This window comes from Ranitomeya variabilis, chromosome 2 (genome assembly GCF_051348905.1).
Source record: "Ranitomeya variabilis isolate aRanVar5 chromosome 2, aRanVar5.hap1, whole genome shotgun sequence".
Taxonomy (NCBI): domain Eukaryota; kingdom Metazoa; phylum Chordata; class Amphibia; order Anura; family Dendrobatidae; genus Ranitomeya; species Ranitomeya variabilis.
Window position 1 is genome coordinate 770,862,028 of NC_135233.1, and position 24,951 is coordinate 770,886,978.

Genomic DNA, 24,951 nt, shown 5'->3' on the forward strand with positions numbered 1-24,951 from the left:
TGGCCATGTGAGGTTCTTTTTTTTGCGGGACAAGTAATACTTTTGAACAACATCATTGGTTTTACCATGTTGTGTACTAGAAAACGGGAAAAAAATTCCAAGTGCGGTGAAATGGCAAAAAAAGTGCAATCCCACACTTGTTTTTTGTTTGACTTTTTTGCTAGGTTCACTAAATGCTAAAACTGACCTGCCATTTTGATTCTCCAGGTCATTACGAGTTCATAGACACCAAACATGTCTGTTATTTTTTATCTAAGTGGTGAAAAAAATTCCAAACTTTGCTAAAAAAAAAAAAAAAAATTGCACCATTATCCGATACTCGTAGCGTCTGCATTTTTCATGATCTGGGGTTGGGTAAGGGCTTATTTTTGTGTGCCGAGCTGACGTTTTTAATGATACCATTTTTGTGCAGATACGTTCTTTTGATCGCCCATTATTTTTTATTATTGCAATGTCGCAATGTCTGGCGTCTCAATTTTTTTTTTTCTCGCTACACCGTTTAGCGATCAGGTTAATCCTTTTTTTTATTGATAGATCAGGTGATTCTGAACACGGCGATACCAAATATGTGTATATTTGTTTTTTTTTTATTTATTTTGAATGGGGCGAAAGGAGTGTGATTTAAATTTTAATATTTTTTATATTTTTCATATTTTTTAAAACATTTTTTTTTTTACTTTTGAAATAATTCAATAGCCTCCATGGGAGGCTAGAAGCTGGCACAATTCGATCGCCTCTGTTACATAGGAGCGAAGCTCAGATCGCTCCTATGTAGTAGAATTGTTGCATTGCTATGAGCGCCGACCACAAGGTGGCGCTCACTGCAATCCTGAATCAGCAACCATAGAGGTCTCAAGGAGACCTCTGGTTGTTATGCCGACGCATCGTTGACTCCTGATCATGTGACTGGGGTCAGCGATGCGCTCATTTCCGGCCCTATGGCTGGAAGTGCTAGTTAAATGCCGCTGTCAGCGTTTGACAGTTGCATTTAACAAGTTAATAGCAGCTGTCGAATCGCAATTCCACCCGCCGCTATTGCGGGCACATGTCAGCTGTACAAAACAGCTGACATGTCCCAGGTTTGATGCGGCTCACCGCTGGAGCAAGCATCAAAGCAGGGGATCTGACCTCGGACGTACTATCCCGTCCGAGGGCAGAAAGGGGTTAATGCTGTTAGTAAGGTAAGGAGGTTTTCTCCAAAATCTCACAATACATGACCCCATCCATCCTCCCTTTAATATTGTGCAGTTTGCAGAAAAGCACCCCCAAAGTATGATGTTTCTTCCACCATGCTTCATGGTTGGGACGGTGTTCTAGAGGTTGTGCTCATCCTTCTTCCTCCAAACGCATCAAGTGAAGTTGATAACAAAAAGTTCTATATTGGTCTAGTCTGACCCACATAACCTTCTCCCATGCCTCCTCTGGATCATCCAGATGGTCATTAGTGAACTTCAAACGGGCCTTGATATGTGTTGGCGTAAGCAGGGGGACCTTGTGTGCCCTGCAGGATTTTAATCCATGATGACGTAGTGTGTTACTAAGGGTAATGTTTGAGACTGTGCTCCGAGCTCTCTTCAGGTCAATGACCAGGTCCTCCTATGTAATTATGGGCTGATTACTGACCTTTCTCAGAATCATCCTTAACCCACTAGGCGAGATCTTGTATGGATCCCCAGACCAAGGTAGATTGACAGTCATCTTGTATTTCTTCTAATTATGCCAATAGTTGTTGCCTTCTCACCAAGGTGCTTGCCTATTGTCCTGTAGCCCATACCAGCCTTGTGCAGGTCTACAATTTTGTCCCTGGTGTCCTTAGACTGCTCTTTCATCTCGACCATGGTGGAGAGGTTGGAGTGTGGTTCTGTGTGTGGATAGGTGTCTTTTATACAGGTAACGAGTTCAAACAGGTGCAATTAATAATAACAGATAATGAGTGCAGAGCAGGAGTACTTCTTAAAGAAAAGCTAACAGGTCTGTGAGAGCCAGAATTCTTGCTGGTTGGTAAGTGATCAAATACTTATTTCATGCAATAAAATGCAATTTAATTATTTAAAAATCAGAAAATGTGATTTTCTGTTTTTTATCTTTAGATTCTGTCTCACAGCTGGTGTACCTACAATAAAAATTGCAGATCTCTCCATTCTTTGTAGGTGGGAAAAATTGTAAAATCAGCAGTGTATGAAATACCGTATATACTCCTATATAAGTCGACCTGTGTTTAAGCCGAGGCAGCCAATTTTGCCTAGAAAAACTGTGAAAACGTACTGGCTCGAGTATAAGCCGGGTATGCATTGTCCCCTAATCCCTGCCTGTGACTTTGTCACATATCCCTCCCCTCTGCCCAAAGCCGGGAGCTTTGGCACCTGCACTCACCAAACAGGGAAGTCTGGATAAGACATCTGCATTACCATGTATCTTCTTTGGCCTATATTCGACGTAGAATCTGTAGTCCTGGAACGCCAGAAACCACCTAGTCTCCCGGAAATTCTTCCCATTTTTCCCTCATGCATCTCAGGGGTGCATAGTCTGACACTAACGTGTTGTGAATTCTGCTCTTGGGCTCCCTCCGGTGGTTGTTGGTGGTAGTGCAGTTGTCTCTGGGTTGTAATCCAGGGCAGGTGTTTCTGCTGATTGCAGCTCTACTAGGTATTTAGGTGTGCAGGATCCATTAGTCCTTGCCAGTTGTCCATTGTTCTTGGAGGGATTGCATCTCTGTCTGGCTCCTCATGCCCTGCTGTCAATTCAGCTAAGATAAGTGTCTGGTTTTTTGTCTCTGCAGCACACATGCAGTGTGCTTTACAATTCAGTGCAATTCATTGTGTTTTTGTCCAGCTTAGACTTTGTTTGGATTTTTCAGACATGCTGGATTCTCTGGAGATGCAGATATACATTCTATGTCTTTAGTTAGATGTAGAATATTTGTATTATCTGCTGTGGATATTTTTAGGGTTTTAATACTGACCGCCTAGAATTCTGTTCTATCCTTTTCTATTTAGCTAGAAGTGCCTCTTTTGCTAAATCCTGTTTTCTGCCTGCGTCTGTCTTTCCTCTTATACTCACAGTCAATATTTGTGGGGGGCTGCCTATCCTTTGGGGTTCTGCTCTGAGGCAAGATAGAATTCCCATTTCCATCTATAGGGGTATTTAGTCCTCCGGCTGTGTCGAGGTGTCTAGGACGTGTTAGGTACACCCCACGGCTACTTCTAGTTGCGGTGTCAGTTTAGGGTTTGCGGTCAGTACAGGTACCACCTACTCCAGAGAAAGTCTCATGCGGCTCCAAGGTCACCGGATCATAACACTAACCTAAACTTTTGGTCTAACAGATAGTATCTCAGTGTGTCTATTGCCCATTTGATGGCCAAGCTCTCTTTCTCTACAATGGCATACTTATTTTCACAGGAGAGGAGTTTCATACTCAAATATAGGACTGGATGTTCGTTCTCATCTACTTCCTGGGACAAAACCGCTCCAAACCTGACCTTGGAGCTGTCCTTCTTGACCACAAACTCCTTTGTGAAGTCTGGTGCGACCAAGACTGACTGTTTGAATAGGGCGAGCTTCAACTCCTGGAGCGCCATATCCGCTTCAGAGGACCACTTGGCCATCGACGTCTTTGTGCCCTTAAGAAGATGAGACAGGGGGACAGCTATCATGGTGAAATTTGGGATATATTGCCGATAGTATCCCACCTGTCCGAGAAATGACCGAGCTTGTTTCTTAGTGACCGGTTGCAGCCAACTTTGGATTACCTCCACCTTATTTACTTGCGGCTTTATTTAGCTCCTTCTGCGAATGTAGTCCAAGTATTTTGCCTCTTCTTTCCCCATGTCAAACTTATTTGGGTTTATGATAAACCTTGTCTTCCTCAGTGCATCCAGTACCGCCTGGACCTTCTGCAGGTGACTTCCCCAATCCAGGCTGAAGATCACGATGTAATCCAGATAAGCTGTGGCATACTTTTTGTGAGAGGCTAAGATTCAGGTCCATTGCCCTCTGGAAGATTGCTAAGACTCCCTGCAGACCGACCGGCCTCCTGGTGTACTGAAAGCACCTGTCAGGTGAAGAGAAGGCAGTTTTCTCCTTGGCACTTGGGGACAGGAGAATATGCCAGTACCCTTTCGTTAGGTCCAGGGTGGTGATTTATTTGGCTGACCCTAGCCTCTCGATGAGCTGCTCCACCCTGAGTATTAGTTATGCATCGAACTTGCACACCTCATTTAGTTTCCTGTAGTCATTACAGAAACGCCACTCTGTCCAGTTTTGGCACAAGGACAATGGGGCTGGACCAGCCGCTTTTTGACTCATCCATGACGCTCAGGCTTATCATTCTCCTCATGGAGATCACCTCGCGGCGGGCTTCAAGAATCTGATAAGGCTTTGGGTTCACCCTCACATGCGATTTTGTCAAGATTTCATGCTCCACAACCTGCATAAAACCTGGCAATTCTGAAAACAGGTCCTGGTTCTACTAAAGCAGCTCTTGGAACTTTTGCTTCTCGGCTGATGACAGTGTCTCTGCTGCTATGACATCCTTGACCCTGGCTTCAGGATTGGTTCCCAGGCACATAGCTTCCACCGGTTCCCTGTCTTACCATGGTGTGAAAAGGTTAATGTGGTACACCTGGTACAGCTTTCTCTCTGGTTGGTGGACCTTGTAGTTGACTTCATTAAACTTTTTGACCACCTCATATGGCTCTTGCCACTTAGCCATTAACTTACATTCCACTGTGGGGATCAACACCAACATCCGGTCTCCGATGCTGAACTGTCTGTTTCGCCGACCTGTTGTAGACCTTTTCCTGGACCTCTTGGGCTTGAAGGAGGTTCTCCCTCACAATCGGTATCACTTTTGTCATCCTGTCCTGCATTTGGACCACATGTTCGATGATGCTTCTGTGGGGTGTTGCCTCCACTTCCCAGGTCTCCTTTGCAATGTGCAGAAGTACCCGAGGATGCCTGTGACATCCAGCCCAGTAGAAGCTCTGAAGAACCCGTTCTTGAGTTTTGTCTATTACCAGTTGCCCACCCAAGATATGAAAATGGGCCAGATCTAGTTCCCTTCGCCTATAGGGATCTGGTACTAACAACTGCTTTACCACTTCCTCTCTTAGTTTAGTGACCCGATATAGCAGCTCCTCATTTAAAATGAAATGTGGAAACCTGTTGTCAATCCCTGGTGCTTGAGCGACCCCATTTATCACAGTTAGATTGTCAAATACACCTATTAATATAGCAATATCCCATTTTTGAGCAGTCCCCAAATTTCCCCAAGAAACTCCGAGGTCAGGAATCTCAGCTTCATTGGTCACCGTCTTGTCCTCGTCACCAGCAAGGACACACAGGGGGAACTCATCTGCCTCCCACTGCGGTGGGGATTCGTCATGATGGAACTGGCTCCTGTCTGAGTCATCTGGTTCTGCCGCCGTCCGCCAGAAGTCCCAAAACAAGTTAAGGTCCCGCCCTATTCTAACCGGGTGTAGGAGATCCTTAACCACCCAACCTCATGAGTCTCAGCGCCACAGTGCCACTCTGGCAACGGGTAGTCCTTGGCGTCCCTGTGAAAACAGCGAATGCCCACGTGTTTTCTGGGTATCAACAGGTGGAGGACTGTGGCCCTTTCCAGGGTCACCAAACTCTCCCAAGTACAAGAGTCCTGACACAAGTACCCCATTTGTTATGGGACATGACTGCGGCCCCTCACCGGGCTGATAGTCCACACTGCAGGAGGGTTGGCAACTTCTCAGTGACCCCTTGGGACCTCGGACTCCCCCCAGTGATGGCTCTACTTACCCCTCTTTTGGGATTCGGGCTCCCTCTGGTTACTCCAGAATGGGGAATCAACACCACACGGCTTCCTTAGGGACGTCTTGACCACCTGGTACCTTTCTACTAGGCCAACCAGGTCGTCCGCATTTTGGGGATCCCCCTGGGTAACCCAGATCTGCACCTGCCTGGGAAGGGAGTGGATAAATCTGTCCATTACAACCCGCTCTACCATCTGTGCTGGGGTGGAGGGCTCATGCTATTACCATTTCTGTACCAGATGCAGCAAATCCAACATTTGAGGGCGAGGGGGTTTATCACCGCAATACGCCCAGTGGTGGACCCTTTGCATTCAGTCCGACAGTCACCCCTGAGCGCGTTAGTATCTCAGTTTTTAGTTTGGCATATTCTCAGACATCTTGTAAGGCCAGGTCATATAATCCTTCTGGGGCTCGCCAGTTAGACAGGGGGCCAGCACCTACGCCCACTGGTCTGGCGATAGTTTCTCACGCTCTGCTACCTACTCAAAAACAGTCAAAAATGCTTCCACGTCATCCCCCGGGTCATCTTTTGCATCACTCATCTTACCACCTTCCAGTTGTATGTGTCATCATCTTGACGTGGGGAGGGGTGTTTTCTCTGCAGTAGACATCCCCTTCCAGGAGTTCCATCTGCTATTGCTGATATTGGATTTGCTGCAGCAGGAGTTAATTGCTGCTCCTGCTGCTGCTCTTGGGCTGCTGCTGCTCTCGGTGGTGCTGCTGGTGTTGCTGCTGCGGACTTCGGATCAGGTGCTTGATCAGCTTTGCCATTTTGTCTGACCATTGATCCATCCCTGTAAGCCACCTTCACCCAGGACATGCGGTTTGTCCACAGTAGTCACACTTGCTTCCTGGGGATCTTATCTGCACTTCTAGCACCAACTGTGGTTTATCTGCTCACTGTGTTGCGCACATAGGTAGACACAGGTACACTGTCTCTTTAAATCTTCCGCTGGTTTATTATACATGTGGTATAAACCAACACAAAGTGAAGAATAAACACGGCCCTTCTGGCAAAACAGGGGAGCAACAAAATGGTAAACAGTCTTTGCATCTGTGAGTATCCTCCTGCTGAGGATATAACAGTCTGGTTCAGTACAGTTTAACACAAAAAACATTTCTCTGGAGCTGCCGGATCCAGACACACTTAACACTGAATTTCTCTGGAGGCCGATTATTTAAACCCCAGACCACACCGTGGAGTTGTCCACAAAAACCTCGCCCTTGAATTTGCCAATAAACCCCTCTCAACACATGGTGTGCTGGAGGAATCTTCTGGGTTTCAAAACACTGAAGCTAGTAACCTTAATGAAACTTATCTCCCCACCAACACTTTGCCAGTGACTTAGTAACTGTATATTATTTTATTTTATATGAAAATACCTTACCCGTGGGAAAAAATTTTTCTCCAGGAGCCAGCCAACCATTTTATGTCTCCTTTAGTGTGTAACAGCTTGGATGAGATTCACAGGAAGACCAGGATAATTTTGCTGTTCTCCACTGCAGTTCTCCACAGTTGATCCTTAGCCATAACCAGAAGTAGGGAAAAGCTGACGTTCAATGCATGATAACTTCTTGTTGTTTTTCTTCCTGCTTGTTTGTTCCACGTTTAAAGAAAAGAGCTTTTTTCAATTTGTCTTCAGGAGTTCAGTGTCTTGTGGTGCACTACTACATGATTGACAGTTCAGACTGCGCTCTCCAATGCTCAGAGGCAGCTTTCCCTCTGCAACATCGGAGTTGCACTGAAGCAGGCGAGAGGCAGCACCTGGCCAGCTGCGGAGAAGCTCTGCAGCAAAGAGCTTGTAAGCACTGCACTCCATGCCTATGAGACTGTGGCCACCGCTGATAGAACGCAGAGGTGGCTAGTAACCCATGCATTGACCAGTATACACTAGAATTAAAAATCGTCTCCTTTTTCAAGAATGTAGTGATTTTTAAGAACTACTAAATTGCCAAGTGGCTCTTTTTACATTTTTGCAGATGAGGCAAACTCTGCAATTTCCCAATGAACAGTAAAATGAAATTGTTTGTTCTCCCTATTAATGTTCACTTGAATATGACTTCTAAGTAGGCTTTGTTGGTTTGAATCTCATTATACGTATTATGCATTTATGGATACAAATATTGATAATTTATTTGATATTTTTCAATGGATTAACAATCTCATTATGTGTATCAGCTTGAAGGGTAACATTTACTCGATGTCAAACAATTGTGTGTGGTAATTGTAACGGCAACAAGCTGTTCCATGTAGCTGAAAGCATTCAGAAGGGGGTTATTTAACCCCTTCACCCCCGGAGCTTTTTCCGTTTTTCCGTTTTCGTTTTTCGCTCCCCTCCTTCCCAGAGCCATAACTTTTTTATTTTTCTGTCAATTTGGCCATGTGAGGGCTTATTTTTTGCGGGACGAGTTGTACTTTTGAACGACATCATTGGTTTTACCATGTCGTGTACTAGAAAACGGGAAAAAAATTCCAAGTGCAGTGAAATTGCAAAAAAAGTGCAATCCCACACTTGTTTTTTGCTTGCCTATTTTGCTAGGTTCACTAAATGCTAAAACTGACCTGCCATTATGATTCTCCAGGTCAGTACGAGTTCATAGACACCTAACATGACTAGGTTATTTTTCACCTAAGTGGTGAAAAAAAATTCCAAACTTTGCAAAAAACAAAACAAAACAAAATTGCGCCATTTTCCGATACTCGTAGCGTCTCCATTTTTCGTGATCTGGGGTCAGGTGAGGGCTTATTTTTTGCGTGCCGAGCTGGCATTTTTAATGATAGCATTTTGGTGCAGATACGTTCTTTTGATCGCCCGTTATTGCATTTTAATGCAATGTCGTGGCGACCAAAAAAACGTAAATCTGGCGTTTCGATTTTTTTTCTCATTACGCCGTTTAGCGATCAGGTTAATGCTTTTTTTTTATTGATAGATCGGGTGATTCTGAACGCGGCGATACCAAATATGTGTAGGTTGGGGTTTTTTTTTATTGATTTATTTTGATTGGGGCGAAAGGGGGGTGATTTAAACTTTTATATATTTTTTTTTTTTTTCACATTTTTTTTTACTTTTTTTTTAACTTTTACCATGCTTCTATAGCCTCCATGGGAGGCTAGAAGCAGGCACAGTCCGATCGGCTCTGCTACATAACAGCGATCATCAGATCGCTGTTATGTAGCTAAAATGCAGGTGTGCTGTGAGCGCCGACCACAGGGGGGCGCTCACAGCCACCGGCGATCAGTAACCATAGAGGTCTCCAGGACCTCTATGGTTACAATGTACAAGCATCGCCGACCCCCGATCATGTGACGGGGGTCGGCGATGCGCTCATATCCGGCCGGATGCGGTAGTTAAATGCCGCTGTCTACGTTTGACAGCGGCATTTAACTAGTTAATAGCGGTGGGTGATCGCGATTTCACCCGCCGCTATTGCGCGCACATGTCAGCTGTAAAAAACAGCTGACATGTCGCGACTTTGATGTGCGCTCACCGCCGGAGCGCACATCAAAGCGGGGGTCCCGACATGTGACGTACTATACCGTCACATGTCGGGAAGGGGTTAAAAAGAAAAAAGAAACATGTCTGCTTTTCTGATTGCAATAGTGCTAGACAAGTGTTGTTCTGTGGAGTGAGGGGGCCACAGAGGCATTTACCCCGGGGGGGGGGGGGGACAAAATTAACCTAACGCAGCTTTTTTTTAGGATTGGCGAAGTGAGTGCCAGCCTGGTAGCCAGCAGTCTAGGTGAGTAAAGCAGCAGGGGAACTGCTTTGACATTTCAGGTTCCTATGCAGAGTTCTGCAGTTGAGATGAGTCCTCTGTCCTCTCTGCTGTGGCTGCTCACTATACTCTGATAAGCCAATGAGACTGCAAAACGCGTTTTAAACCTCAGCTGCCTCTAAACTTCTATCGCTCACTGCCTCCTTCAGCCTCACTCAATGGTCCTCTGCATCCACTCACAAAGATGGTCACACACTGGACCTTCTCTTTACCCTCTTCTGTTCCCTTACTAATCTCACTAACTACCCCTCCCCTTTCTGACCACAACCTACTGACATTCTCTTCACTCTCCTCTCCTAGTGCGCAACCTCCACTCCACGAACTCACTCACCCTTGCAGAAATCTCAAAAACCTCAATTTACAATCTCTGAGTCCCTTCTGCCACTTTTTATAACACCACAATAACAGCAACACTCGATTCGGCTGCCCCCAAAAGAACGGAGACGGACTTCCAGAGTCGCTGAGCGGAGATGGAAGCGATCCCGCTCTGCCGACCACTTCATTGCATACAAGCAGTACCTCGCCAGCTTCAAGTACAGGCTCACTGACGCAAAACAAACTTACTACTTATCTCTCATATCCTCCCTGTCTCACAACCCTAAGCAGCTTTTCAACACTTTTAATTCTCTACTCTGTCCCCCAGCACCTCCTCCCTCTCCTCTCTTTTCTGCTGAAGACTTTAAAGAAAGAGGCAAACAGGAGATTAATGCGATCAGGGAAAGCTTTGGCCCGCAGCCCCCAATGCCCCTCTTAGACGCTCAACCCTGTTGCTCCAAAACCAGCTTCTCCACCATGACAGAAGATCAGCTCTCCACCCTCCTGTCAAGATCACATCTCACCACTTGCACGCTTGACCCGCTTCCGTCCCACCTCATCCCTTACCTCGCCATAGTCTTCATCCCAACCCTAACACACCTCTTCAACCTCTCAAAACTACTGGAACAGCATGTCCATCTTGAACTGTCCTCCTACCTCTCCTCCTGCTCCCTCTTTGACTGGTTACAATCTGGCTTCCGACCGCATCACTCAACTGAAACTGTCCTAATTATAGTCACCAATGACCTACTAACCGCCAAGAGCAAGCGAAACTACTTTGTCCTCCTTCTCCTGGACTCTCCAAGACTTCTCCCATGCTTCCTCCATACTCTGGAACTCTACCCCAACACATCAGACTCTCGCCTACCACGGAAACCTTCAAAAAGAACCTGAAGACTCGCCTCTTCCGACAAGCCTACAGCCTACAGTGATCCTCAACCTACAGAACCACCGCACAACCAGCTCTACCCTTTCCTAGTGTATCCTCACCCATCCCCTGTAGACTGTGAGCCCTTGCGGGCAGGGTCCTCTCTCCTTCTGTACCAGTTAGTGCCTTGTTTTTGCTCATGTTTATTGTATTTGTCTATATTTGCCCCCCTTTTCACATGCAGCGCGCCATGGAATAAATGGTGCTATAAAATGTATAATAATAATCATACAGGTCAAAGGGGCACACAAACCCGTTCACTGGGCTCCTAGAGTATCGGTGGAGACAAGCGGAGGCAGGGATTCAATTCACGCAGCTCCGCTCTGGTTAAGAGAGCATTCTCAATCAAGGGCAGGTTCATGGCATGCAGATTGAGCGTTCGTAGCAGTGCACTGAACAGCTGTCATTTGCTTACAAAATAAATTTTTATAGCAAGTAAGCAAAGGACTGTCCTGGAAATTTCCCATTTGGAGCACAAATGACTGCCATAAAACAAAGGGGTTTTCAATGACTATATCATAGTTTTTTGGCTCATAGTAAAAAAAATTTAAATAAAAAAACAGGCAGGTTGTTACTAACTAGTTCCGGCTCCGGTTTAGAGCGGTCACTGATGGCTCCTGCTGATGTCCCAGTTGTTCAATGTCAACAGAGCAGTTCTTCCTCTTCCGGGATGCTGTGTCGTCAGGGCATGAGTGCCGACGTCGTGCCGGTTGTCAGCTGCCTTACGACAGTTATGCAGCTGGGAGCTGACTCAATCAGCATGACATCGGCAGTAATACCCCATTAACGGAGCAGAGTGAGGGCGTGACCTGAGTGGAAGCTGCAGCGGAATCGCCGGCAAGACCGCTCTGTGCCCGCAGAGATTGGCGCTGGGCAGAACAGGCAAGTAGTTAGCAACTATATACAATAATTAGAAAGGCACATGAACATATTAAAATTCGTATCCATACGTCAATTTACATGGGGGAGATGGATAAAAGGACAAATGGGTCACTCAGTCAATATTACATATCGAGGTGGGAGGAGCAAACACAATCATATGTTATAACCTATTTCATAAAGTGCAGGTGCTTCAAATAATATGAGTACATTGGTGCACCGCATAATAGCTACCTCACAATAATTTTAATTAATTATTAATAATAAAGTAAAGTTCTTACCCATACTTTCTCAGAGGGACACCACAAGAACAGCCCCAACACACGTTTCGCATTGGCTTCGACTTTGTCAATCGACATTGGCCCGTTCTAATGACTTGACCTTCTCTTGTCTAAACCTCTTTCTAAAGGACTGTTTATGACGGCACGAAAGAGCAAGAATTTTAAAGATATACTCAGCAATAGTCACTGTGACTAAACCTCAAAATCTTTTCAACATAGGTAGACAAAAGACAGGTTTCTTCCCCTGCGGTGATTGACTGGCGTGTAAGAATCATACCCAGGCAACATCTTTTACTTCCTTGGATGGTCAAAAGGAGTACAGGATCAGAGACTACATCACGTGCAGCACATCATTTGTTATATACTATGCCCCCTGCACATGTAACCTAATCTACATCGGTCTTACATCTAGGGAGTTGCGTATGAGGACAAGAGAGCATGTTAGAAACATCGTAGCTAAATGTGATGTAGCTGACCCGAGTACTCTTTAAATAATTCCACGCCGTTTTAGATCAAAACATAACTGTAATCCGAATGAACTGAAAGTGTGGGGCATTGATCATATACAATTGGGGATTAGAGGCGGGGACGCCAAACGCATCCTCGCAAAGAGAGTGCAAATGGATTTCACTCTTGACACTGTGGTACCAGCAGGTTTAAACGAACAGTTGGGTTTTGTCCCCTTCCTATGATATATTGATCCCTGGTTTTATTTTATGTATTTTAATTTTAACTGTATGTCTTTTGTTGATATGGCCCCCCGAAGAAGCCAATGCGAAACGGGCGTTGGGGCTGTTCTTGTGGTGTCCCACTGAGGAACTATGGTTAAGATCTTTCCTTTATTTGTGAGGTTTGTCCATCTCCCCCATGTACATTGCCTAGTCTGGATACTAATTTTAATATATTCACGTGATTTTCTAATTTATAAAGACTTTATGTGTTTTTGCACAAAAATAACTGGACTGCTACTCCATGTCTGCTTGTATATGATGATATTCAGGAGTGTCCATATGGGTATTCCCCTAGTCCTATGAATAGAGGCAGAGGACTTTAACGATTTGGTGATTAAAATGTACCCTGTTCTGATATTTCTGTTTTCTAAGTAGTTAGCAACTGTCTGCCTGTTAGTTCTTAAGCCTACAGTAAAAAAAGAATATACCGTAGTACTGGATAACCCCTTTAAAGATTATCCATAGAATAATAGTACAAATGAATATAAGAAACTTTGTAATCTTCACTCTGTGTTCTCTGGTAAAATCTGTTTTTAGTGAAGACTGATTTTCAGCTTGTTGAGACATGGGATGACGGTTTTGGTTTATAAATATTTATAGAGATGGCAGGGTGGAGGAGACGGCAGGAGCTAGAACTCAACAGACAAGGTCACCTGAAATGACAACCAAATGAATAGAGCAGATTTGCAGTATTTGTCAGCGGACGCTAAATAGTGGCTGCAACTGTGCTGTGCAGCTCTGCAATGTCTTTCATCCAGCCAACGTTGACTATAGCTGATCTTGGGGGTGCTGGGTGTCATACACTCACTAATCTCATATTGATGACCTATTCCAAAAATCATCAGTACTTTTGTAGTGGAACAACCATTTACGATACTTGTGGGTGTAGGGACGTGAGGAGGGATGAGGGATTTTTTAGAACTTATTCTAGCATTGGAAACCCCTTTCTCTGTTCTGCCCAACATTATTCATGCTAAATTATCTAAAATGAGCTTATTCCAAAATGAAGCGTGGAATTCATTCTCAATTACTCATTACTCATTTGTTCCATCTCCTGTTATCCGTTCACATCATTTAGTTAGATTGGTGGATTTGTCAAATCCGTCACCCATTGATTCTAAAGAGGCCCAGTCCCTCAGTGCACCATTAATAATGGGTTCTTTGTGCAGTGCTTTTTCAATAATTTGTATTATGTGATTTTTCTTGTGAAAATGCCGACAAGATGAAATCATTATGCTGTATATAATGCACATTTCAGGCTGTAGGTGCTGAATGACTCATCCTGCTCTTCATTTTTCTTCATGAATCAATTCTTTGCAGAGAATTTTAGGCTCCTAAACTGTTACATTCTTCAAGAAATGAAATGTGAATTTTTACAGGTTTTTTTTTTCAGTGGGTATTTGACATGCACCTGTCTGGTATGCTATAGACTTTTGGTAACCTGTAGTGGTATAACCTGTGAGAGCATTCCCTTAGGCTACTTTCACACTTCCGTCTTTTGTTCACCGTCGCAATCCGTCGTTATGGGCTAAAAACGGATCCTGCAAATGTGCTTGCAGGATGCGTTTTTTGCCCATAGACTTGTATAAGCGACGGATGGGCACACGACTCATCCGTCGTGCGACGGATGTGTCGTGTTTTGGCGACGCACAAAAAAAGTTCAATGTAACGTTTTTTTGTGCGACGTGTCCCCCATTTCCGACCACGCATGCGCGGCCGGAACTCCGCCCCCTCCTCCCCTCTCATCACAATGGGCAGCGGATGCGTTGTAAACTGCATCCGTTGCCCACGTTGTGCTAAATTTAGCACAACGTCCGTCGGTACATCGGGCAGACGGTTTGCGACGGCCCCGTACCGACGGAAATGTGAAACTAGCCTTAATGACACCTGATGGGTTTGATTTGGCTACCTCTAGCTGTATCAATTTTTAAAGGAATCTGTCATCAGAATTTCACCCTACAAACTATGTGTTTGTAGCTCTTTCAAGGACAAATCAAGCAGTACCCTTACATGGCCAGACTGTTCCTCTGTTACTGACAAATCATTGTTTGTATTGTTATCAAATAGTATATCTAAGGGTACCGTCACACAGTGCCATTTTCATCGCCACGACGGCACGATTCGTGATGTTCTAGCGATATCGTTACGATATCGTTGTGTCTGACACGCTACTGCGATCCGGAACCCCGCTGAGAATCGTACGTCGTAGCAGATCGTTTGAAACTTTCTTTCGTCGTCTAGTGTCCCGCTGTGGCGGCATGATTGCATCGTGTGACACAGGTTGTATACGATGTGCGCACAGTAACCAACGGCTTCTACATCGCAAATACGTCATGAAATTATCGCTCCAGCGCCGTGTATTGCAACGTGTGACCGCAGTCTACGACGCTGGAGCGATAATCATACGACGCTGCAACGTCACGAATCGTGCCGTCGTAGCAATGAAAATGGCACTGTGTGACGGTACCCTTAATCCTCTGTCACTCCAGCTCTATTTGCCACCCAGGGTTCCCTCCTTATGCTTGTTTAACAGCCTCTATGATTCAACCAAAGGAGTCATTAGTAGTGATGAGCGAATATACTCGTTACTCGAGATTTCCCGAGCACGCTCGGGTGTCGTCAGAGTATTTTTTAGTGCTCGGAGATTTAGTTTTCAGCACCTCAGCTGAATGATTTACAGCTATTAGCCAGGCTAAGTACATGTGGGGGTTGCCTGGTTGCTAGGGAATCCCCACATGTACTTATGCTGTCTGAGAGATGTAAATCATTCAGCTGCGACAATATAAACTAAATTTCCGAGCACTAAAAAATACTCGGAGGACCCCCGAGCGTGCTCGGGAAATCTCGAGTAACGAGTATATTTGCTCATCACTAGTCATTAGTCAAGCAGGAGGAGGCAGTGGAGTGGCAAAGGCTTCGGATCTACTGTAGTCCTTTAGCCTTAGTTGCATATCAAATAAATTGGGGTCATTCCATGTCAAGTGAACCAATGATTTTTACCACTGTATTTTTAATTCTTTTGAGATTTTGTTATTTGGTAATAGTGTGTCAGAGAATGCAAAATGTGAAGAAAAAAAAATTCTAGATTTTTTTTTTTATTTTTTATTGATTTTCAAAGTTCGGAAAAAGTGCGAATTTCGGTGTTGCCTGCCTTTACATTTCTCCCCATAACTCAGGCTAGAAAAGAGATAGAGAAACAAAATAAACACCATTCTACTCAGAACTGTACAGGCTTTCACCAGATCTGTCACAAGAGTATCTTTAATAATATTTTACCTATGTGAACGCAAGCGCAAAACTTTAAAACGCATTTCTGAAAAAAACGTTTAATTTAAAAATTTCAAAAACTGCACATGTGCCTGTTATGCTCCTAGCCACTTCTGTACCAAAACACAAGCTGGGATCATGATGGGATCATATTTTAAAAAATAAAACTATTAGTGTCAGTTCAAAAATCTTGATTTCAGATCTGCTCAGCCTGTGGTGTAGAAGTGTGGGGTCCATATTTACCAAATAATCCATGATTGTTAGATATTCCTGTATTATTTTATTATGTTACCACATAGAAGCAGGAGAGGACAGAGGAGAAAGCTTTGTTAGGGCTGAGGATGACCAGGGTTAGACAGTGCCTGCAGAGCAGATGACAGGCCGGCAGCTCCAGCCTCCACAGACCGTATTCACACCAAATCTGAACACCCAGGAAACTCCTCAAATGGAGGGAGAAAAATATTCTTAACATCCAGTTCATGTATTGTACAAACCAGGACTACGAAGAGGAAAGATTGTGAAAACCTCGTTTACAGGAAGCAGAACCCATCACAGGGACTCGGCAATACCGGACTGTCATCCCATGTAGTGGAAATAAAGACAGTGACGTCTATGACGTGTTAGAAGGCGGCACAAGATCGGCAATGGATGACACAACTGGTTACGTGACCTGTGAATATGATCGGCGCCTGCGGCTACTGGACTCTCCAAAGATTGTGAAAATGAAGACGTAGAAGTGACTTTTCTGCACCTTCTGGTCCAGCGCCGTCCTGTGTGTATCCAAGAAAATCAGACATTGTAAAAGTGAACAAAAATCAGATATAACTCAGGTGGAGCCGAGCACCATGACAGCCGCACATACTCTGACACAGAAGGAAACGGCCATTGCTAGTGAGCGCTTATGGACAAGATAACATTTCATCCTCCAGAAGGGACACATTGATGATAGAAGACCAGTGTAAAAGCCTACTATTAATTGTTTGATTAGTTCATATTTTATAGTACGAGGATTTAACTACTGGACTATTCTTCTTAAACACTTCATAAATGACATGTTTAGTGATATAGTAGAAAAAAAATTGTTCCATGTATAAATAGGTGGTAGAAATATTGGTTCTTTTAATCTTGTTTTTAACATATAATTAGGATCAGACTGTATTTAGAAAATCACACTTGAGGATGTGATTTTTCTTTTGGCTTGTTCAATGAATTCAGGTTGAAAATGCTGAGCCAGTTGTTATGATGATTAAGATGTATTTATTCTGGCACTTTGGTATTTGTTTTTTGTGTTTCTTTATTGTTACATATAAATGTTGAATGCAATAAGTTGTAATTTGAAAAGAAAAAAGGAAGAATCTCACACAAACCTAAAATCACATGATTCAAGGCTTAAAAAAAAAAATACAAATGTGATAGATCCCAAGTTGAATCCCTGTACAAATATAAACAAGGACACAAGTAACCCACATGCATGTTTTCACAATTTTAAAACATACGTTTTTTTCAGAATTGCGCATCAAAATGTTTAATGTGATTTCACCAAAACAAAATATAAAGAAACATAGTCTTGTGACATATCAAATGAAAGCTGGCACCGTTCTGAGAAAAATGATGCCTCTCCCACCTCTATATCTTAATTCTAGCCCGAGATATGATAAAAAATGTAAAGCCATACCAGGCCAAAATCTGCCCTTTTTTAAAACTTTAAAAATCTGTAAAAAATTAACTGATGAAGAAAAAAATTCTAAACTTTTAATTTGTAATTAACTAAAGTTGTACTTCATAAAACCAAAAAATAAAAAAAATCTAAAGACGTCAGGTAAAAAAAATATTCATATTTGGATCACTTGACATGGAATGACCCATTGGTGTTTTCTCAGAAACAGAGGAACAGTCTGCTCATGTAAAGGTATTCCTGGACTTGTCTTTGAAAGAGCTGCATGAACATATAAATAGTTTTCGGTGTGAAATTCTGCTGAATAAATGGAACCTGTCAGATGTCCCGACTTTCCCTGGCCCCTATAATAGCGGTGTTTGTGCGGATTTTGTTTTTTATAAGGTGTTTCATGTGCCTTACTAATGCTTCAATATTTAAAAAATTAATTTGAATCCTGCAGCATCACAGGACATGCTAGTGAGGCAGGACTAGTCCAGCAGTGCATGTTTTCCATGAACTAGTACTATTTTGGATCTTCTAATCACGCCACCTTGGGCATGATTGACAGCCTGCAGAATCGTTCTGTCAGTCACACCCAGACAGGTGTGATTCAGAGATCAAAGTCTGGACTAGTTTGGAGAAAGGACTCCTCACCAGAGTAGTACTGCCTCAGTAACGTGCAGCACTTGGATTAATGTTTTTCTATTTTTTATTTATTTTAATTTTGTCAAAGAATGCAGCTTTAGCAGTTGAGCACAGACTGAGGACCTGTCAGGCGTAGAGTTGAGCAAATATGTTCGGATTCAGTCACCGAATCTGAATTTGCCATATTCGTACCATATTAGGGCTCTATTCATGACGAATTTATGTTTGATGATCGGTCCTGAACATATTTGTTCATTTCTACTCCTATTGACTCCAATGACGTTCGGCTGTGTTCAGATCATATTCGGAACTGAATTTTGAAAAATTCGCTCAACTTTAGTCAGGAGCATCGTTACTTAGAACTCTGCAAAATTCTGATCCTCTGTCATTTCTTGTTCTTACCATTGTCCTTGTCAAGTGGTGGTGTCCCTACAACATCTGATAATGGTCATCACTGTTAGGACAGTGACATAACCTCCAAATGGTAACACCCAGTTGTTGTCAATGTGTTCAAACATTATCGAAGATGAATAACAGAGAAACAACACATCACAAGTAGAGATGTCAGAATATCTTATGACTGCTACATTTATTTTCTAAAAAATGACATATTGGGAGAGCTGTTATAGGTCATATTTAAAGAGGTTGCCCACTACTTTATTGGTGGCCTATCCTTAGGATAGACTATCAATTTCTGATCAGTGGTGATGCAACACCCGGCAAGCCCAGTGATGAGCTGTTATCGGTGGTGGCCAGAACTTCTCGGATGCTTCTGGAACACAGCAGCTCCGACAAAACTATAGTGAATGTGTCCGGGTACTACAGACCCACTCCTATTCATTTGAGTAGAGGTTGGATCCGTAGTACCTGGTCACGGCCACTATTAAAATTACATAAGTTCTGTGTTCCAGCAGCACTGGAAAACTTCCTGCCGCTGCCGATAACAGCTGATTAGCGGGGTTTCCGGGTGTTGCATCCCCAATGGACAGATAAAGATGGTCTTACCTGAGGATAGCAAATGGGGAGAAGAACAACCAAACAAATACTAATATGCACACCTGACTCAAAAGTAAATCTTAAGAATATAGACAATGTTATTAATAACTTTGGACATACAAAAATTCATAAAACCATCTAAAAACAAGTGTAGGACAAAATCGATATCAATATGACATGCAAGGACATAAATACATCCACATAACCAACAGCCTGAGAAAAATATATATAATTAATATTATCCTGAACAACAGAAGGCTAGAAATACCTCTAACCATATAACCAGAAAATAAATTATCCCATGAATAAAATGATGGACAAGGTAAGCAACAAAGCTGGAATGACTAAGAAGGACAGATATAAGCCATGTATAGGATCAAAAAAGGGGATATAAATTACATAAAGAGAATTATCCAGCCTGGGAGGCGAAGTGAAGGTATATCAGGTAATATAAAGGCAGACAGATGGAGAGAACACTAATGCAACCTGCTAAGCAATAGAATGCAGGATATGCATAGAGATGTCCGTGAGCATGATTACCTGACCAGCTCAAAGGGAACTCGGGTAAGAAGCCAAAATAGGCAAAAGAGTCCTCATGGAATAGTGGTGTAAATATATAGTTTTCATGCCCGGCTCATGTATATATACTAGTGGAGCTCTACTTATTGGTTGTCCTATATGGCTATTGTGTTTCTTTGGGGGGTAGGGTATTGATTTTGTCCTACACTTGTTTTTAGATGGTTTTATTTATTTTTGTATGTCTGAGGTTTCTAATAAAATTGTCTATATTCTTAAGATTTACTTTTGAGTCAGGTGCGCACACCCGTATTTGTGTGGTCTTTTTCTCCCCATTTGTAGTCTTCTTCCATACAAAGTGTTGCACCCTGCTTACATACCTGTGATTTATTTATGGTTCTATGATAGTGCACCCTAATTCTAATTATACTTACCTGAGGATAGGACATGAATAAAAAAAAAGTAGTGGTCAACCTCTTTGTCTCCTATCTGAAAATGTGTTCTTCTTAGACAAAAATAAAAATCGATAATCAGGGTATTTGTTTCCGTAATGAAACTGGAATATATTGTCACACCTCACAAAACCATAAACAGAAGACTTGCAATAAGGAAAATTCTCTGATAAAATGTATAGCTCTACATTAGTATATAATTTTCTATTTACTTGCTTAAGGCTCCACTTCTGTAAAGTTGAGTGTTGTGCATTTTTAGTAACTATCTCATCTTCCAAGATCAGTGTTTCCATTTTTGCCAGATAGACAGAATGGGAAATATGTACAGCCAACTTGGAGCACAGTTTTCCAATTTTTATATAGAATTATTCTGTATCAAACATTGAATAGCTTTGAAAATACATTGCATTATTATGGTATATTGGTCTTTTGTTAGTTTGTGTTTTAGCCCAGAGCTACATTCACAATTCTAACAGACCGAGGAACTGATGAGCAGCATGAGTATTATATCGCTTTTTAAAGTTTCTTTATCTGGTAAAGAATGCTTTTTTCTTTTTGCTTTTCTTATATTGCTATTTTCTTTCTGTACTTTACTTTTTTTCTTCACTCTTTATGAAGATGATAGAAGCTGTTTCTTTCAGCATGCCACTACATTATTAATCATTTTTGTTTTTCTTTTTTTGATTTCCACAGGGTGCAATATTTTTAGAAGGTATTGCAGTAAAAAATGTAACCCAGGTAACTACACAACCAAAACTTGGAGAAATACAGAGGAAGTGTCAGCAGTTCTCCTCATGGGAAGGGTATGCAAAATTTTGCCTGTCTTCTATTATTTTGGACATCTGTTCTCTTTGAGAAATAGTTCACAATTTATGCACCTAATGGATGTAAAAGATGATCAGTTTCTGTAGTTTCCATTGTTTTCTGTCCAGTAATGAGAGTCTACAGCCTGATTATAGGGAACCTGTCACCGATCCTGACATGTTTTTTTAGTAAATACTTTAAGTTCACCATAAAATAACAATTTTGGAACACATTTCCCTATTAATCTGAATTGTGCCATTCCACTATTATTCTTTCCAAAAAATGCATGAATAAATTATAAACTGAATGTTAAGATTTTCCTTCTCAAGGGGGCGTCTGATACTGTCAGCAGTGATTAGACAATGTGAGTGGTAACACCCAGGAGGAATGACTGAGGAACCACAGAATATAGAAATGTAAGAAAAGATGCTCCCAGAAATGTGATTTCTAAGAATATAGTTACATTTATTAAAAGGCACGTCAGGGCAGATAGAAATTTCCTGGTTTATTTTATTTCATATGCGTCCTATGTAGGAGATCAGAGCCCTTAAACTTTCCCTGCTGTCACTGCACAATTTTCTTTCAGCAGTCCCAGGCAGGGAGCACTGCTACTCATCATGTAAAACTTTGAATCCAATAACATGACATATTAAGCAATACCACTTATCATTTGATTATGTACTGCAATATTTTAGTATTGCAGTATATCGTGAAACTAATGATCTCCTATGAAGTTGATAGGATGTTTTCAGTAAGAAACTCAGTCACCCTGCGGTTGTCACTTGGGGGGGGGGGGGGGGAGATAAAAATGCATGCCCATTCTCTCCTAAGATCTAAAACAAAATATCTATCCACATAAATGATTCGATTAACGCTCCTGCAAATGGACGTACCGGTATGTCCTGCTGATCGTACTGGCACAAGAGTGGTTTCCACACGATCGCTGCTGGGAGCTTGCCTTAAATGATAACTGAGACACGGCTGACACTGTCAGGAGCAGTGTCCGCACTGCCCTGGGCTGTCTCACTGCTTAAATGCTGTGATCAATAGCGGGAAGAAGAGGGAAAGGGCTCTCTCATCCGATTGGTGCCCCTGCATCGACATTGGGGGGGGGGGCTGATGGTTGCCATGACAGCATGAGGTCACGTGACAACCTCTTGATGGGTCAGCTTTTGAGGCCTGCTTAGACCATGCCCGGAACATTATCTAAGAGGCTTCTATAAGCTTAAATTAACAGGTATAATGCATTTCAATACCAATGCATTGCATTATTCCAGCGATCAAAGTGAAAAAAGTTAGTCTCATAGAGATACTAAGAAAAAAATATATCACTAAATAAAAAAAGGAAAAAAATTATAACAATAATATGTATATATATGTAAAAACAAAAATAAAATATATATACTTGGTATCGCCACTTCTACAGCATACTGACCTATAATACTCTCACACTAGTTAACCCTTTCAGTGACCACAGTTAAAAAAAAAAAAAAAAAAAAAAAGTGACAAAAAAATGCTTCTTTATCATACCATCAATCAAGAAGACAAATGTAAGTAAACTTGGTATAGCCGAAAATGTCATCTTGTCCAGCAAAAAAACATGCCGCCATACAGCCTGATCAGTGGAAAAATTAAAAACTTATAGCTGTCAGAATATAGAGATGCTTTCACAAAATGCCGGCAGAGCCCCCGCACTGAGAAATAAGTATTTGATCCCCTACCAACCATTAGAGTTCTGGCTCCTACAGACCAGTTAGACTCTCCTAATCAACTCATTACCTGCATTAAAGACAGCTGTCTTACATAGTCCCCTTTATAAAAGACTCAATCAGTCAGACTCTAACCTCTACTACATGGGCAAGAGCTTTATAAGGATGTCAGGGACAAGATCATAGACCTGCACAAAGCTGGAATGGGCTACAAAGCCATAAGTAAGACTCTGGGTGAGGAGACAACTGTTGGTGCAATAGTAAGAAAATGGAAGAAATGCAAAATGACTGTCAATCGACATCGACCTGGGGCACCATGCAAAATCTCACCTCAAGGGGTATCCTTGATCATGAGGAAGGTGAGAGATCAGCCTAACACTACACGGGGGAAACTTGTTAATGATCTCAAGGCAGCTGGGACGACAGTCACCAAGAAAACCATTGGTAACACATTACGCCGTAAAGGTTTAAAATCCTGTAGTGCCCGCATGGTCCCCCTGCTCAAGAAGGCACATGTGCAGGCCCGTGTGAAGTTTGCCAATGAACACCTGGATGATTCTGTGAGTGATTGGGAGAAGGTGCTGTGGTCAGATGAGACAAAAATTGAGGTTTTTGGCATTAACTCAACTCGCCATATTTGGAGGAAGAGAAATGCTGCCTATGACCCAAAGAACACCGTCCCCACTGTCAAGCATGGAGGTGGAAACCTTATGTTTTGTGGGTGTTTCTCTGTTAAGGGCACAGGACTACTTCACTGCATCAATGGGAGAATGGATGAAGCCATGTACCATAAAATCCTGAGTGACAACCTCCTTCTCTCCACCAGGACATTTAAAAATGTGATGTGGCTGGGTCTTCCAGCAAGACAGTGGCCCAAAACACAGCCAAGGCAACAAAGGAGTGGCTCAAAAAGAAGCACATAAAGGTCATGGAGTGGCCTAGCTAGTCTCCAGACCTTAATCCCATAGAAAACTTATAGAGGGAGTTGAAGCTCAGAGTTGCCAAGCAACAGCCTCAAAATCTTAATGATTTAGAGATGATCTGAAAAGAGGAGTGGGCCAAAATTCCTCCTGACATGTGCACAAACCTCATCAACTGCAAAAAAAGTCTGACTACTGTGCTTGCCAACAAGGGTTTTGCCACCAAGTATTAACCCCTTTCTGTCATTGGAAGTACTATTCCGTCCATGTGGGGTGGGCCCTAATTCCCAAGGACGGAATAGTACGTCCAGCGCGATCAGCCGCGCTCACAGGGGGAGCGCGGCCGATCGCGGCCGGGTGTAAGCTGACTATCGCAGCTGACATCCGGCACTATGTGCCAGGAGCGGTCACGGACCGCCCCCGGCACCTTAACCCCTGGCACACTGCGATCAAACATGATCGCAGTGTACCGGCGGTTTTGGGTAGCATCTCAGACTTCCCTGAGACGATCGGTACAAGGCGATGTGCTCACCTTGTACCTAGCGTCTCCTCCCTGCAGTCCCCGGATCCAAAATGGCCGCGGTCCTGCATCCGGGTCCTGCAGGGAGGTGACGTCACAGCGCCTGCTCAGAGCAGGCGCCGGGAAGCCTCCCTACTGTGCACGTCAGATCGCCCATCTGACACAGTGCATAGCAAAGTGTCAGATCGGCGATCTGTCACTTTACTGTGATGCCCCCCTCAGGGCAAAGTAAATATGTAAAAAAAAAAAAAAAATATTCCTAAATAAATAATAATAAAATTTTTTTATTGTTTCAATAAATACATTCCTTTAGCTAAATAAAAAAAACAAAACAATAAAAGTACACATATTTAGTATCGCCGCGTCCGTAACGACCCGCCCTATAAAACTGTCCCACTAGTTAACCCCTTCAGTGAACACCGGGAAAAAAAAAAAGGCAAAAAACAACGCTTTATTATCATACCGCCGAACAAAAAGTGGAATAACATGCGATCAAAAAGACGGAAATAAATAACCATGGTACCGCTGAAAACGTCATCTTGTCCCGCAAAAAACGAGCTGCCATACAGCATCATCAGCGAAAAAATAAAAAAGTTATAGTCCTCAGAATAAAGCGATGCAAAAATAATAATTTTTTGTATAAAATAGTTTTTATAGTATAAAAGCACCAAAACATAAAAAAAATGATATAAATGAGATATCGCTGTAATCATACTGACCCGAAGAATAAAACTGCTTTATCCATTTTAC

At 42.8% G+C, this 24,951-nt stretch overlaps 1 protein-coding gene across 2 annotated transcripts in view; it reads left to right on the top strand.

Annotated features, from left to right (window-relative positions):
- Positions 1-24,951, top strand: part of RNGTT (RNA guanylyltransferase and 5'-phosphatase) — a 587,560-nt gene that overhangs the window by 121,669 nt on the left and 440,940 nt on the right. For both annotated transcript variants that reach the window (XM_077289743.1, XM_077289744.1), the window contains exon 7: positions 20,942-21,051. In XM_077289743.1, coding sequence (XP_077145858.1) covers positions 20,942-21,051 — 110 coding nt within the window. The remainder of the gene's footprint in view (positions 1-20,941; positions 21,052-24,951) is intronic.